At 43.7% G+C, this 15,317-nt stretch overlaps 1 protein-coding gene across 1 annotated transcript in view; it reads left to right on the forward strand.

Moving 5' to 3' along the window:
- Positions 1 to 15,317, forward strand: part of SETBP1 (SET binding protein 1) — a 216,422-nt gene that overhangs the window by 27,668 nt on the left and 173,437 nt on the right. Inside the window, exon 2 of the mRNA XM_068252103.1 lies at positions 2,587 to 3,210. Coding sequence (XP_068108204.1) covers positions 2,719 to 3,210 — 492 coding nt within the window. The 5' untranslated portion in view covers positions 2,587 to 2,718. The remainder of the gene's footprint in view (positions 1 to 2,586; positions 3,211 to 15,317) is intronic.

The following is a 15,317-nucleotide window of genomic DNA, read 5'->3' on the forward strand; positions in this document are numbered from 1 at the left end:
ATGTCCAGAACTGATGCAGCTTGGGGGACAGAGGAGGCACAGAGAGACACAGGAGACACAGAGGGGGCACAAAGAGAGACACAGAGTGGGCACAGAAATACAAAGGAGGCAACAGAGAGACCCAGAGGAGGCATAAAGAGGCAAAGGGGGCACAATGAGAAATGGGGACAGAGGGGGGACAGGCACAAAGGGGGGGGGGGGAACAAAGCTTGATTTGAAGGAAACCGTGAATTGAAATCGTAATTTTGGACAGAAATCGCTCAATTCAATTTTTTTCCTAAAATCGTTCAGGCCTACATAACAGTCCCGTGGCCATTGCACCAGTGATGAGCAAGTAGGGCAGCTAGATTTCAGGATGGGCAGAAAATGAGTGAAGAGGACATTGAGAAGCTAAGGACATCATTTTGAAAGTTCCTCACCCTGCCAGCTGCCCCTATCGAAGCATTGTAGACCCTTTTCTTGCCACAACAGGGAGTGGAAAATTTTAACCATTTTCCATACTAATCAAAAAACCAAAATAAACGGTTTTTGAGTTTGGTCACCACATTTATTTTGTGTGTGGTGGGGGAGGTGGAGAGTCGGGAGTTTTTATGCTGTAGTATGTTAGGACTTCACTGCTGTGTTCATCTTGGAGTGTGGTTTTTTCAGTCTGGTTGTGTGGAGATTCTTTAGCCATTACCATATGCTTAAACATTGAATGGATGTTTTGCTTCTGTCGAGTTTTCAACGAACTAGGTCAAATTTTACTTTTATTCGCTGTGTCTCATCATGCTTAAAGAGAACCCGAGGTGGGTTTGAAGAATATTATCTGCATACGGAGGCTGGATCTGCCTATACAGCCCAGCCTCTGTTGCTATCCCAAACCCCCCTAAGGTCCCCCTGCACTCTGCAATCCCTCATAAATCACAGCCATGCTGCTGACAAACAGCTTGTCAGAGCTGGTTGTGTTTATCTCTATAGTGTCAGTCTGCTGCTCTCCCCGCCTCCTGCAGAACTCCAGTCCCCGCCTGCATCCCTTCCCTCCCTGCTGAGTGGAGGGAAGGGACAGGGGCAGGGACTGGAGCTATGCAGGAGGCGGGGGAGCAGCTGAGACTGACACTACAGATGTAAACACAGCCTCACAGCACGGCTGTGATTTTTGAGGGATTGCAGAGTGCAGGGGGACCTTAGTGGGGTTTGGGATAGCAACAGAGGCTGGGCTGTATAGGCAGATCCAGCCTCTGTATGCAGATAACATTCTTTAAACACACCTCGGGTTCTCTTTAAAGGAAACCTGAAGCCAAAATATACTTGGGATATAATGATTTGCATGTGTAGTGTGAATAATGAGTAGAACATTAGTAGCAAAGTCTCATATTTTTATTTGATAATTTTATATATAAAACCTTGCATAATGCTATCACAGTTGCAGTTTAGAAACCACACTCTGGGCCTGATCCAATTCAATACTTCTAAATTTTCTACTAGGACAGTGATAGGCAAACTTGGCTCTCCAGCTGCTAAGGGACTACACGTCCCACAATGCATTGCAGACAGCCACAGTCATGATTCATAAAGGCAAATGCATTGTGGACAGCTGGAGAGCCAATTTTGACTATCAGTGTCCTAGGAGATAATTTTTCATCTTCTGTTTAAAGTGGATCCGAGGTGAACATTTACTCATTGCATAATTGTGTTCCTTTCCTATTGTTTATAGAACATTCCTCAAGCCAAATACTTTTTTGTTTTAATACTCTAATTTCCTATAAACTAAATAAACCACGCCCACAGGTTTTCAGAGAGCCTTGGCAGTAGCAAGGGCTCATGGGAGCTCAGTCTGGGCAGGGGGAGGAGGAGGTGTTATATTAGCCATTGATTTCAGAGGCAGAGGGGAGGAGGGAGGAGGAGGGGGGGATTAGGTTTTTTTCACAGTCTGAGTGCTGATGGTGCAGATAAGCCTGCCTCTGTGTAATGTTTACAAACAACATGGCTGCTGTCATTGTATCACAGGAAGAAATAATCATATTCTATTAATCTAAACTTTAGATAAGATATATAGACAAGTTACTTGTTATAGTTCGTTTTTCATCTCGGATCCGCTTTAAAATAATATTTGCACTCTGCAATTGAAAATGTATCAAAAAGTGAGTTCAAAAGGCATCTTATTTATAATTTGAAAATATCACCTAGGAGAGAACTTAGAAGAAAAAGGGAATTGGATCGGGCCCTCTGTCTTTTAAGCTATAAAACAAAGTAGAAATAATGACCTTTGAACTTTCTTGCTGGAAGATGGGCTTCTGTCCATGCAGGAGGTGAATGCGGATCTAGGTCGAATTCTGATGATTCATGCTACAATCCATTGGAAATCAGTCTATAGTGCATAGGCAGGCAACAGATCGCTCTCTGATCAGATACAATCAAAGAGAGGTCTGTGTCATGGTTGATCTGCCCATACATTGACAAAGCAAGCAATGTTTATCTTGCTTTGTGACTGCTTAACTTATTTGGTGTTTTTGTTTTATTTATGCCATATGTTCATATAATGGAATTATTCTGTTACGTTCTTGCATGCCATTATCTAATTTTGTTCTTTCTTCCTCCTTCCAGATTCCTCGTCTTCACTTATTATTGCTGATTTGGGAATAGTCCAAGTGATTAAGTACTTTCACTGCTAGAGACCATTTTGTCAGTCCAAGTCCCATATACTCTTGTGCTACTTGGCGGACTTTTGGATTTGTCATGGAGCAGCGGGAGAATGCCAGCGGCAACCGGCAACGTTGTTGCGACACAGATTTTCTTCCATCAGCCTCATCGGGGAAGGCCTCGACCATGTCCGGTTGTGCCGGAGGCGACAACTTGATGCCGGCCCCGGGGGCTGCCAAGACTGGACCTGGAAATGGGGAGTCTATGGAGCCTGAGGAGGAAGATGAACTCGGGTCGGGCCGAGATGTGGATTTAAACTCCAACGCGGATAGCGAAAAGTGGGTAACTGGAGATGGCTTGGAAGAGCAGGAGTTCTCCATCAAGGAGGCCAACTTTACCGAGGGGAGTCTGAAGCTCAAGATTCAGACCACCAAGAGGGCCAAAAAACCCCCGAAGAACCTGGAGAACTACATTTGCCCCCCAGAGATTAAAATTACTATAAAACAATCGGGAGAGCAAAAATTCCCCAGGTCCGGGAGGAACGGGAAAACCATGAAAGAAGACGAGAGAGTCCACGTAAAAAAGAAGGTAAGAACGTCACCCCTAACCTACAGTGGTAGTTTGTTTGTCAGTTCAAGGTTGATTATGAAAATGCAGTCATCCTTTCCACCAAGATGACTGCAGATAATTCAGATCTTTGATATGGGCTGCTGCACTTTATTCATCCTTTTCGCTAATCCATTGAGGAATACCATGCAAGAATCTTGTACGGTACAATGTTTGTATGAAGGGTGCAATTGCCATTTTGAATCCCAACCTTCTAGTTCTGAGTTGGTTTCCCTTTTTCATTGAGTAGTTTTAAGAATGTCCATCACTTGACCAGTATTAACTGAACTACATTCTTTTTAAACTGTGGATTTATCAGTGACTATTAAATAAACTTTAAAAATTAGAGGAATGTGGAAGCCGCCAGGTTTACTCCTTGAAAACGACTAGATGTCTGACTCTTGTGCTGAGGTTTAGAATTTTCTGAAAAATGCCTGGAAAAGGCTTGTGGCCCATGGAGTCAGGACTCTGGGTGGTCAGTGAGATGCTAATAATCATGGTTGAGTGCAAATTGTTTTCAGTTTAGAATTGGACCAATCAAAATGCTCGGCAGAAATCTTAGCATCTCATTGACCAGTCAGAAAGGCTGATTTTTGTCTCCTACTTTTAAATTAGTAGTTGTAACATCTTGGCAATGGGCTAGGGAAGTAGCATTATCTTGGAGAGTCCACAATGGCACCTTCCAAATTCCTGTCACTTCAAGTTTCTCTTTAACGAGTTTTAGTGGTTACACGGTTGTTCTTTCTAAGATCAAGACTGATGGCTTAGTGGTCATGTAAAAAGGAACAAGTTTTGTATTATTTGGCCTCTTCTGTTTCTCTCCAGTGTTCTGTGCTTCTCCTGAAAGGCTTAATATTCTATCTGAGACATGTAGATGTCTTTATGATTCCCTAACAAAGGTCTCCGTACTGTATCCACAAAAGTTAACTACTCTACTGTCACCCTAAATGGCTCTGGTTCCCAGCCTGGTTAGTGGTTGGCCCATGTCATAGTTCTACTTGTGGTGGTGTTTTCTGTGCAGAATGCATGACTTGGGAACCCAACTCCCTCTGGGGCCAGATCTATAACCAAACGATCTGCCCAGGGGAGCGGGGCCTTTTTCATGTGCACAGCTCACAATTAATTGGTTTTCTTTGAATTCAGATAGTCGAGAGAGAGAATTCTACTTTATTTTTGTTGCGATCTTCATGCTGGTGCGGTAGGTGATTGGGGAGATACATTTATATAGTGATAAACTGAATGGAAAATTGAAACAGAGAGAAAATATATACCGCTCTTGTCTTCATGCTGCCCCTGCCTATGGCCTTCTCCCCTGGCCCCACAATCTCACAAGGATAATCATTTTTGCCTCCACTTCTGGACAATTTTCCTGATCAGCAGACCCAACAAGTCTGTAGACTGGACCCATGCTTTTCCTGTGAGCCTGTTAATAAAGTAAATTTTCACTAGATGGCAAATGTGTTGCCATCTATGTACCTCAGGGGGTTCCAACTCCGGTCCTAGGGGGCCATATCCATGCCAGCGTTAAAGTTGAATGGAGAAGTGTATTCTACTTGATCAACCACACCTTCCCTGATTCAGTCCTATCAATTTATTTGAGTCTTGCCCAAAATTGTGTGAGGACCTCATCTCTTGAGGACTAAAGCTGGACATCACTGATCCACTATATGGGGCACTTCTGCTCTACGTACGGTTTGTATACTGAGACAGACCCCCAGAGTGGGCATAGCGCTTTGGATACGCTTCCCACTTCAGTCAGGTCTGTTGTTGAGTGGACCGACCCTCAGCGTTTGATGGACAAAACAATGGCGGTTCAAGAGAAGGGTTCTTTTTCTTTTAATAGATGTTTTTATGGAGTAAAATATCTACTCTGTAAAAAAAAAAAACTTACAAGTTGACTACGCTAATCCGCCTGTCATGTTTGAAGAATCCCCTTCCCCCCCCCCCCCCCACCACCATTGCCATACATTGCCGTAGGATTGGTATTGGTCTGTTTTGATTAAAGTGTACCAGAGGTGAGCCTTGGGCCAAATTTCAAATACATACCTCAGTAGATGGAAGCATCTGGACTCTGTTGAGGGTTCCCACTACTTCCTCCAGTCAACTGATGGACCCATTAAAGGAATCTGACAAGCTCTTGTCAGATTCCAAGCTTGCAGCCACGCTCCTCTTAAGGCAAGAGCATAGGCCTGCGTGCAGTGCGCTCATGTATAAAGAAGAGTATGCACGCGAATTGCTGTTGGGTCCTGGCCAGTGGCAAAGGAGGGTATGAGAAGCCTCTGGAAGATACTTTAGTATTTGATTTTTGTAGACAAGACACAGAACATTTATATTGCACTTTTCTCCTGGCGGACTCGAAGCTCTTGATCTGCAGCCATTAGGGTGCACGCAGTAGACACTAGCAGTGTTAGGGAGTCTTGTCCAAGGTCTCCTTACTGCACAGGAAGACATGAGATTCGAACCCTGGTCTCCTGTGTCAGAGGCAGAGCCCTTAACCATTACACTATCCAGCCACCTTTTGACCTTGAGTTCTCTTTATGGTGTCAGTTGATGGGAATTGTGCCTGCAAGAGCATTGTGGACCTGATTGTACAGGTCATATGTGACTCACTAGACTCCTCTGTGGTGCTCATTGTCTAGATCTGGTATCCTCCCAGCATACAGGTTTCATGAATGTTCTATGTAGGCATCACTGACCTAGATATCTGTGTTTGCATTGGTGTGCAAAAAAGGGCTTGTACAAGTTCAGTGAAATGTCATGTTAAAGCTGCTACTCCCGTTAGTAGTAGTTTTGTGTTTCTTTTTAAGGGTTATGCTGGAAGTAAGTGTATCCTGGGGGCGGTACAGGGGGCGTAGTGCATAGCACCTTCCCCTTGCACTTCTGGGTCCCTGGTTCAAATCCCAGCCAGGTCAATATGGACGTGTTTATATCCAGACTGAAAACCCACCTGTTCAGTTTGGCATTTGCAGAAATATAACTTTTGTTGTGTGAATACTTTATCCTACTACCATTTACTGAATCTGAGAGAGCCTAAGGGCTCATTCACACTACACAACGCAAGCACGAACACGATTTCGTGCTTGCGTTGCGATCGCACGGTCAACGCATGGAATGCATGTCGGGGACCGCTAGAGCGCAGATGCCGGCAGCCGTACTCGTCGGAAAACGTGTACGTCGTGCGATTTTATGTCCCCAGAAGCGTTGCATCGTAACGCATGGGAACGCACACCTGTAGTGTGAATGGTAACATGAAAGTCTATGGACTTTCATGTTGCCATGTGGCTCGTACACTATGTGTGTTGCATCAAAACTGACAGCGCAGCACATAGTGTGAATGAGCCCTAAGCGCTTTGAGTCCTATGGGAGAAAAGCGCTATAGAAATGTTATTGTATTGTATAATATGGATGCAGTTTGTATGGTCCTCTCCTGTTCCGAGTACTCCGGCTGCCTCCCATATCCCAGAAACTTGTCCAAATAGCCGGAAGCCGAATTGCATCTTACCCCCATTGACTGACGCCTTGGAGGAGGAATAGTAATTATTTGCCACAGTGGGGTGAGTCTTTTTTCTGGCTTCACCCTGCATCCAAACTTCCTGGTGCCCTTTTTACATGTATGCAGGATTTAGATGGGCCTATAGTAAGTAACTGGGTAGAATCTAGACAGGTCTACAGGATGTAAATACATATTGAGTTGTTGAGGGAGGGGGAGTGGTCAGTAGGCTATGGGAGGATGCTGACTGGCTGGATTCAGACGCACATCTATATTGAGTTGTTGAGGGAGGGGGAGTGGTCAGTAATAGTTGTTGAGGGAGGGGGAGTGGTCAGTAGGCTATGGGAGGATGCTGACTGGCCAGATTCGGACAGACCTCTTTGGAGCCACTAAGGGACTAGAGCACAAGTCAAATCCCCTATTTTCACATAATTGGAGCAAATTCCTCGACTCGTTGTCCAGTAGGTACGGTACACAGCAAAAAGGGCTGCTTGTCAATTTATTCAATATCCTACCGGAGTCCTACTTTAAAGGACACCTGTAGTGATAGGTATATGGAGGCTGCCATTTGTATTTCCTCTTACAATACCAGTTGCCTGGCATCTTGCTGATCTATTTGGCTGCAGTATTGACTGAATAACACCAGAAACAAGCAGATAATCTTGTCAGATCTGACAGTGTAAGAAACGCCTGATCTGCATATGCTTGTTCAGGGGCTATGGCTAATAGTATTAAGAGGCAGAGGATCAGCAGGACAGCCAGGTAACTGGTATTGCATAGAAGGAAATAAATATGGCAGCCTCCATATCCCTCTTGCTACAGTTGTCCTTTATACCCGAAGTGACATGATGAGATAGACGTGTATGTACAGTGCCTAGCACACAATAACTATGCTGTGTTCCTTTTTTTCTTTCTTGGCCTGAAAGAGTTAAATATCAGGTATGTAAGTGGCTGACTCAGTCCTGACTCAGACAGGAAATGACTACAGTGTGACCCTCACTGATAAGAAATTCCAACTATAAAACACTTTCCTAGCAGAAAATGGCTTTTGAGAGCAAGAAAGAGGTACAAAGGGGAATTGTGCGCTAGGCACTGTACATACACATGTCTATCTTATCATGTCACATGTCACTTCGGGTATCCTTTAAAGCCACATGTATGGAATTCTCTGCTGCGAATCAGGTCTTGTTTTGCTTGGAGTCCGATAAATGCGACTTTCTCCCTTAAATCGCCTGTTTTAATCACAGACTCCTTGTTACACTGCACAATGGTTGTAATTTTCTCTCTGCAGCTTCTGGTGCTGCTGAAGTTTTAGTTTGGTGTTGTTTAATGAGTCTGACTAATTAGAGCTGTGTGTAATGAGTTTGAGCAGGAATCCCGATGATTTGTACAGTAAATGTATGCCCATAGGGTTGTGTTTGCCCCCGGGCGCGGCTGGTATGTGTTTGCTGTAGGCAGATGCGGTTAGGAGACTCGGTGCGTGACTAACATGTTTAATAACTCTCTGCTTGCACGGAATATCCGCTTCTGCACGTTTATCTCTATAAATGATCATTATATTAATCTCTTTAATTAATTTGCCTAGTGCTGAGAATTTCTTCTGCTCTCACTGCTAATTAAGCATGCCAGAATCCTTCAATGGACCTAAATGATTGAGAGTTGTAGGATGAATTGGGTTTTTTTTTAAACGGACCTGAACTCATAATTTCCTCTCTGCTCTTAAAGATAAGAAACAGCATAATAGCCTTTAAAGATATTGCTTTGTTCCAGCTGATATAAATCTGAAGTTTGTCTACTTCCTGCTTTCATGGAAGCAGACATAGGGATAACATCCTGTTTACAAATTAGCTGCTCTGCCGAGGCAGCCGGCTGACACAGCTGAGAGATCAAATTACACTTGTGATTAGTCACAGATGAGGGGGAATTAGATGGGCTAAACCTTCTAAATACACATAGGGTGCATTTCTCGGTGTTTTCCTTCAGTCCTGTGCAAGAGTTCAGGTCCACTTTAAGGGCTGATTCAAGTGCTCTCCCTACCTTACTGGATAATTTTATAGGCACCGTAATGTGTCCAGGGAGCGGTTTGTAGGGTGTTACAGTGTCCACCAGTAGAGCTGATATGCGAGATGCTGATCACTGAGAATTTAAAGTGCATTCAAATCATATGCAGCTGGAAATTGGGCCAATCTAATGTATGTACTTCTGATGTTGACTGGGTCTTGGAAAGGGCCTTGAAAAAGGCCTTTGACTTTGCCTTGAACTAGGCCAAACCTCTCGTGTTTGTACTGCAGCCTCCTATCACCTCTCGGACTATCCACAGGCTTGCCTCCACTTAGATAAAGTATTGAACCCCCTCCCTCCCCTTTATCTTCCCCTCTCCCCTTTCTATCACTTACGGTACATGCACACGTCTGATTTTTCCAAACGACCAGTCGTTCGGACGTCAAATTGGGCGTGTGTACAAACGGTCGTTCGGCTAAGGCTGTTTTTCAAAATTGGCCTTATCAGCCAAACGACCATCTGTACACGCCCGATTTTGACGTCCGAACGATCGGGGTGGGGTGTTCAATACTTTATTTAAGTGGAGGCAAGCCGACCAGTCCATTGGAAAAATCAGACATGTGTATTCTTTAGAGTGGGCAGTGAGTTGCTGAAAGATTAGTTTTTTTGGACTAGTCCATCTGCATATGGGGGATTCTCATTAGTTTCCATATTCTTTACAAAAGCACTTCCTGGAAAGGATCGATACAAATATGTCAACCAGCCTCCGTCCTTACTCATTTGACGCTGTTTTGGCAGTTTGACTGAGCAACTAATGATCCTTTGGTAAGTTCTTTTGTAACTAAGTACCTGAGAAATCCCCCCTCCCCCCCCCCCCCCCCCCCCCCTTTGAGGTGAAATAGTCCAAAATCAGTCAGATGTTTGCCGCCTACTGTAAGTGACAGCGCAATAGGAAAAACGTAATTTACAGTTAAATTTTACTCTAGGAGAAAGCTACATTTGATAATCCTGTATTTCAAATTTTTCACGATGGAGGTCCTTTAAGTGAAGCTGGTTGGCCCGTTCTTGGCGGTATTTTATGTTCTGCGATGGAACTGCCGTGGCCGGGATGTGGGGTTATTGGAGCTGTGTTTGTTGTTTTGTTCTTTCAGCCCCCTTCTCCACCCCCCTTCACCATTCTCCCAGAGATGATTGGTTTGCCATCCCGAGCCATGGATTTCCTATGCAGCCGACACCCCAAGCCACATGGACTGCTTAATGTTTGCGCGGGCCGCGGTGGCATGAATCCAGCCGTATCGATGCAAATAGCACCAGGTGGCTCAGCCGCTACAGCTCTGAAAGTCATTTCAATAACAGCATGCTGGCGAATGAGACTGTCAACGACCCCGCTATGGAGGATGGGATATTATCCTTCCCCACTGCTATGCTGAATGACTTTCTTCTGCGCTCCTGATTTCTTGCTTTCTCTTTTTTTTCTGATCACTGTAAGAGCGAAGGAAATATTTATTAGCCAGGGATGCAGAACATGGGGGCTGCTATTTGTATTGTGATACGGGGCCTTGTGTTTTGTTGAAATCAGAATTTGTCAAGGCAGCAACATGGGAGATTTACTCCTTACATCTCCACTGGCACCACTTTGCTTATGTGTATTCTGGCCTCAGAAGTGGAAATAGAGAAAAAATACACAGCAGAAATCGGCGGTCTGTCCAGTGCAGGAGACCAGCGAAAATAGGGTGGTGATGTGCTACGGTATACATTGCAAATGTTAAGATGTACCTTTTTTAGTATCTCTAAAATATGTTGAGAATTCAAGGCTTAAAGAGGAACTCCAGTGAAAATAATGTAGTAAAAAAAGTGCTTCATTTTTTTACCATAATAATGTATAAATGATTTAGTCAGTGTCTGCCCATTGTAAAATCTTTAGTCTCCCCGATTTACATTCTGACATGTATTACATGGTGACATTTTTACTGTGGGCAGGTTATGTAGCTGCTCCTAGCTGTTTTGGCTGTTAGAGACAGCTGTAAACAGCTAATTCCTGTCTGTGAACATTGTTACATTGTAGCAGTTTGCCCAGAGTACCGCGGTACTCAGAGCTTCGTGTGGGAGGGATTTCAGCACAAAATCAGTCATACAGCGCCCCCTGATGGTCTGTTTGTGAAAATCATTATATTTCTCATGTAAAAGGGGGTATCAGCTACTGATTGGGATAAAGTTCAATTCTAGGTTGGAGTTTCTCTTTAAATGAAGCGCAACATAGTGCTGGTGGTCTTCAAATAAAGGCGTACGTGTGGGCTGTGGCCGTGCGTATGAGTAGGGCACACCTGAAACTGCACAAAATGTTTCTACATGTTTCATCCTAGAGGGGCTTTGTCAGGGGAGATAGCGTTAATGTACTGGATAGGAGTACGCGATAGCAAAGTCTATACAAGGAGAACAGACATCGCTTCTGGCAATCCCTTGATAAAGCTTTATATCCGTTTTCCATTGTATATACAGTACTTTGGTATTATGTACTGCACTGTTTATTAATACTTTCTAACTTCAGCACCTTGCAACCAGTACTTCTGTACTCAGTACTTCACTTGGGTCATAGCGCCTAATGTTCATACTCCTTTAGAGACACAGGACCAGCAGGACACCCTGGACAGTGTCATAGTTTTAAAAGGAAATTAATATGGCAGCCTTCTCATCCCTCTTACTACAGGAGTTACACAAAGTATTTCTATCTTTGTCACTTACGTTCTTTGGAGTTGTCATGAAAAGTAATTTAGTTGTGTTACACGATGAAAATGAAGTACTTGAACTTGAGGGTTACCTTAAAGTACAGAAAGCCACAGCTATATCCATTGAGGTACAAATACTATGACCGTGAGAAAAGCTGAAGGTATTGAAAACCAAAACTCCACAAAGTAGGGATTGTGGGATGAAAGACCGCATCTCTGTAGGTTGGGACTTGATGTTTGGGTTTAAAGTACAAATTAGATCTTAAAGAGACACTGAAGCGAAAAAAAAAATATGATAAAATGAATTGGTTGTGTACTATGAATAATTACTAGAAGATTAGCAGCAAAGAAAATATTCTCATATTTTTTTCAGGTATATAGTGTGTTTTCTAACATTGCATCCTTCTCTAATATGTGCAGATTACACAACATTCAGCATTCAAAATGATTCTTTTAGAGCAGTCTGTGAACTAATGACCTCTCCTCTGGAAGAGAAAAATAAAACTGTTCACTTACAGTAGAGATAATAAAAGTCAGAAAACAGCCCTCTCCAGGACTTTGAAAGTCGTAGAGATTAATGGCTTTTTTGCATAGAGATAACAACTGGAGTTTCATAACTCTTCCTGTACTGGAAACAATTAGACTGCTGTATCTGATCTTAATGTTTTATTTCTTAGCTGTGCTACACATACAAATCATAATATCCATAAATGTTTTTTCGCTTCAGTGTCTCTTTAACTCACAGAAAACTAGAGGGTAGTGGTGAGGTAGAGAACTGTAGTGCCGTTTTGTAGAGCTTGTGGCAAAGGAAAACTGCCTTGGGGGATTATTAAGGCCAAAAAGATTGTGGTGGTTCTCCATAATTTGTATTGTCGGGTTGTTCTCCGCAACCCTGTTTACAAGATGAAAGGGTTAGTGGTCCAACCAAAATTTCCAGGTCAGTACCTAAGGGTTAGTTGCCTCCTATTTTTAATTTCTCATAATGGTGGCAATTTCCATCTTTGGTTTAGGTGAAGTAAACTCTTACAAGGCTGAATTGTAGAAGTATCTGTAAAAGGTTTGTTTTTGTTGAAAGGGTCTCCTGGCTTCTGGACTGGATGAAGGGGCTTCTAAATGTTAGAATAATTCGTCCCATCTTTCTTTCCTTGGATTTCCTGAGCTCTGCCTTTTCTCAGTCGCGTTGCCTTTATACGCGGTGGATAATGGAGATCACATGTCTGCTGTGGATTCATCTGAGAACCTGAATAGATTTTGTTTTACTTTATCTCCACTGTTCCCATGTGTTTTCCAGCCATAAGTCATGATTGTTCAAAAGTCTCCTGCTAATGTGTTCCTGTTCCACAGCCAGATGTTTTTGTCATTTTCTGGGTCCCTCTCTTGGCAAACCAGCCTGTCCTTTTATGAATGGCCGGTCCACAAGAATAAGAATAGTCCAGGACTCCAAATTCTAGTCCACAGCGAAAGTATAGTGTTTAACTTTCCCTTAGAGATTTGATAGTCTGCCTATCCTTTCCGCTTTAGTTTGGTTTTATCATCTACATCCAGGCATGTAACCTGTTTATGATCTTTATAGCAAACCCGGGAGGTTTACAATACACTCACTGTTCTTGATACGTACCTCAGGACGGGACGCCTCCTGGATCATGACTCTGGACATGACTATGTACTCTGTAAAGTGCTGCAGAAAAATATGGTAGGACATTAGGCTATGACTGCGGTAGGATTAGATTGTGAGCTCCTCTGAGGACAGTCGGTGACATGACTATGCACTCTGTAAAGTGCTGCAGAAGATGTCACTACATAATAATAATATAGTAGGACATTAGACTGACTATGTACTCTGTAAAGTACTGCACAGTGTTCTCCCCAGGCTCTTTTAGCCGGGTGCTTCACCCGGCTAGTTTTGGTGACCACCCGGCTGTTATCGGTTCACCTTCTCCTTTGCTGTATGCAGAGAAGCGTCGGCTCTGCATTCCGTTATCACGCCCCACCCGTCTACTTTTTCATGCCACCCGGCTGAAAAAAAATTCTGGGGAGAACACTGCTGCAGAAGATACCAGTGCTATATAAATACATAATAATATGGTAGGATATTAGACTATGGCTATGGTAGGATTAGATTGTCAGCTCCTCTGAGGACAGTTATTGACATGACTATGTACACTGTAAAGTGTTGCAGATGATATCAGCACTATACAAATACTAAATAATAAGCTAAAAGATGACCTTAACACATGTTCACAGTATATTCAGGTAGAATCGGCAGGTTCCTCATGAATGGCCCTGACCTGAGTACATTCCTCCAGTGTGCATGTGACACCGGCATAGAGTAGGGCCTCCCCCTTTCCTGCTCCTTTTAGCATGTTGGTCACTGGCTTGCAAAGCGCAGGCCACCATCTGCTGTGATGTGAGCTGCAAACAGGCCTCTGAAGCAGCAATAGCTTCTTTGTTGAAGGAGAAAAAAAAAAAAAGCGGCCTGGAAGTCGCTGTTGTTGTGTTTGTAGAGCTAAGAGTGTCTGGTATTGTGTTTCCCTCTCCCTGAGGGAAGATGGGTCCTTTTCTTCTGCAGCCCTTTGATTGCAGACCCCGCCACTCTGAGAAGGAGCCACGGGCTGCAGCTGCTCCTGTCAGCTGGGGACTCCCCTTTTCTATGAGCTGCCCGGACTAATCCAGCTCCAGAGAGTCTCCAGCCGGCCGCAGTTCCCACATGTCCTCACTAATCCCCTTCTTCTAACAAACGCTTATTTCAAGGGGCTTCCTGAATCGTTCCTGCGCTCCCAATGTACAGACCTCCTCTGCAGCAGGTAGGTAAGCAGGTCGCACAATACCACTATAGACTAAATGGCGAGCCTAAAGCGTGAGTTATATGGAGGCTGCCATATTTATTTCCTTTTAAGCAATCCCAGTTGCCTGGCAGCAATGCTAATCTATTTGGCTGCAGCAGGGTCTGAATTACACACCTGAAACAAGCATGCGGCTAATCCAGTTAGATTTCTGTCAGAGCACCTGTTCCGCATGCTTGTTTAGGGTCTATGGCGATAGATCTGCAGAACAGCCGGGCAACTGGTATTTTTTAATAGGAAATAAATATGGCAGCCTCCATATACCTCTCAGTTCAGGTTTCCCTCAAGCCATCCATGTGAACGGGTGATTTATTTCAAATGCATCTGTAGATATCCTATGTAATGCTGGGCATACACGGCTCGATTTTTCAAAATTCCGATTTGCAGTTCTTGTTCCTCTGCTTCAAAGCAAGACATTACTGAAATTAACGGTTCTCAATACGTTTAGGTGTGTGTTTGGTTAAATTGGACCTGAACTCTTGCACATGACACAAGGAAATGCACCCTGTATGTATTTAGAGAATTTAGCCTGTGTAATTCCCACTCATTTGTGATTTATAACAAGTTGTAATTTGATCTCTCCCCATGTCACATGACTACCTATGGCAGATAAGGCCATCTGAAAGCACAGGATGCTACCAATATGTCTGCTTCCATGAATCAGGAAGTAGAAACTGTGGCGATTTGTTTTAGGATTTGTATCAGGTGTAACAAAGACATGTTTTTTGTTTAAAGGTTATTATGCTGTGGGGTGCCTTTTAGAGCAGAGAGGAGTTCTGAGTTAAAGTCCGCTGAAGTGAGAGGGATATGGAAGCTGCCATATTTATTTCCTTTTCAAACAATACATGTTACCTGGCTGTCCCCCTGATCCTCTCTGCCTTTCATACTTTTATTTACAGCCCCTCAACAAGCATGCAGATCAGGTGCTCTGACTAAAGTCAGACTGGATTAGCTGCATGCTTGTCTCTGGTGTGATTCAGCCACTACTGCAGCCAAAGAGATCAGCAGGACTGCCAGGCAACTGGTATT

The sequence above is a fragment of the Hyperolius riggenbachi genome, chromosome 1 (assembly GCF_040937935.1).
Source record: "Hyperolius riggenbachi isolate aHypRig1 chromosome 1, aHypRig1.pri, whole genome shotgun sequence".
NCBI lineage: Eukaryota > Metazoa > Chordata > Amphibia > Anura > Hyperoliidae > Hyperolius > Hyperolius riggenbachi.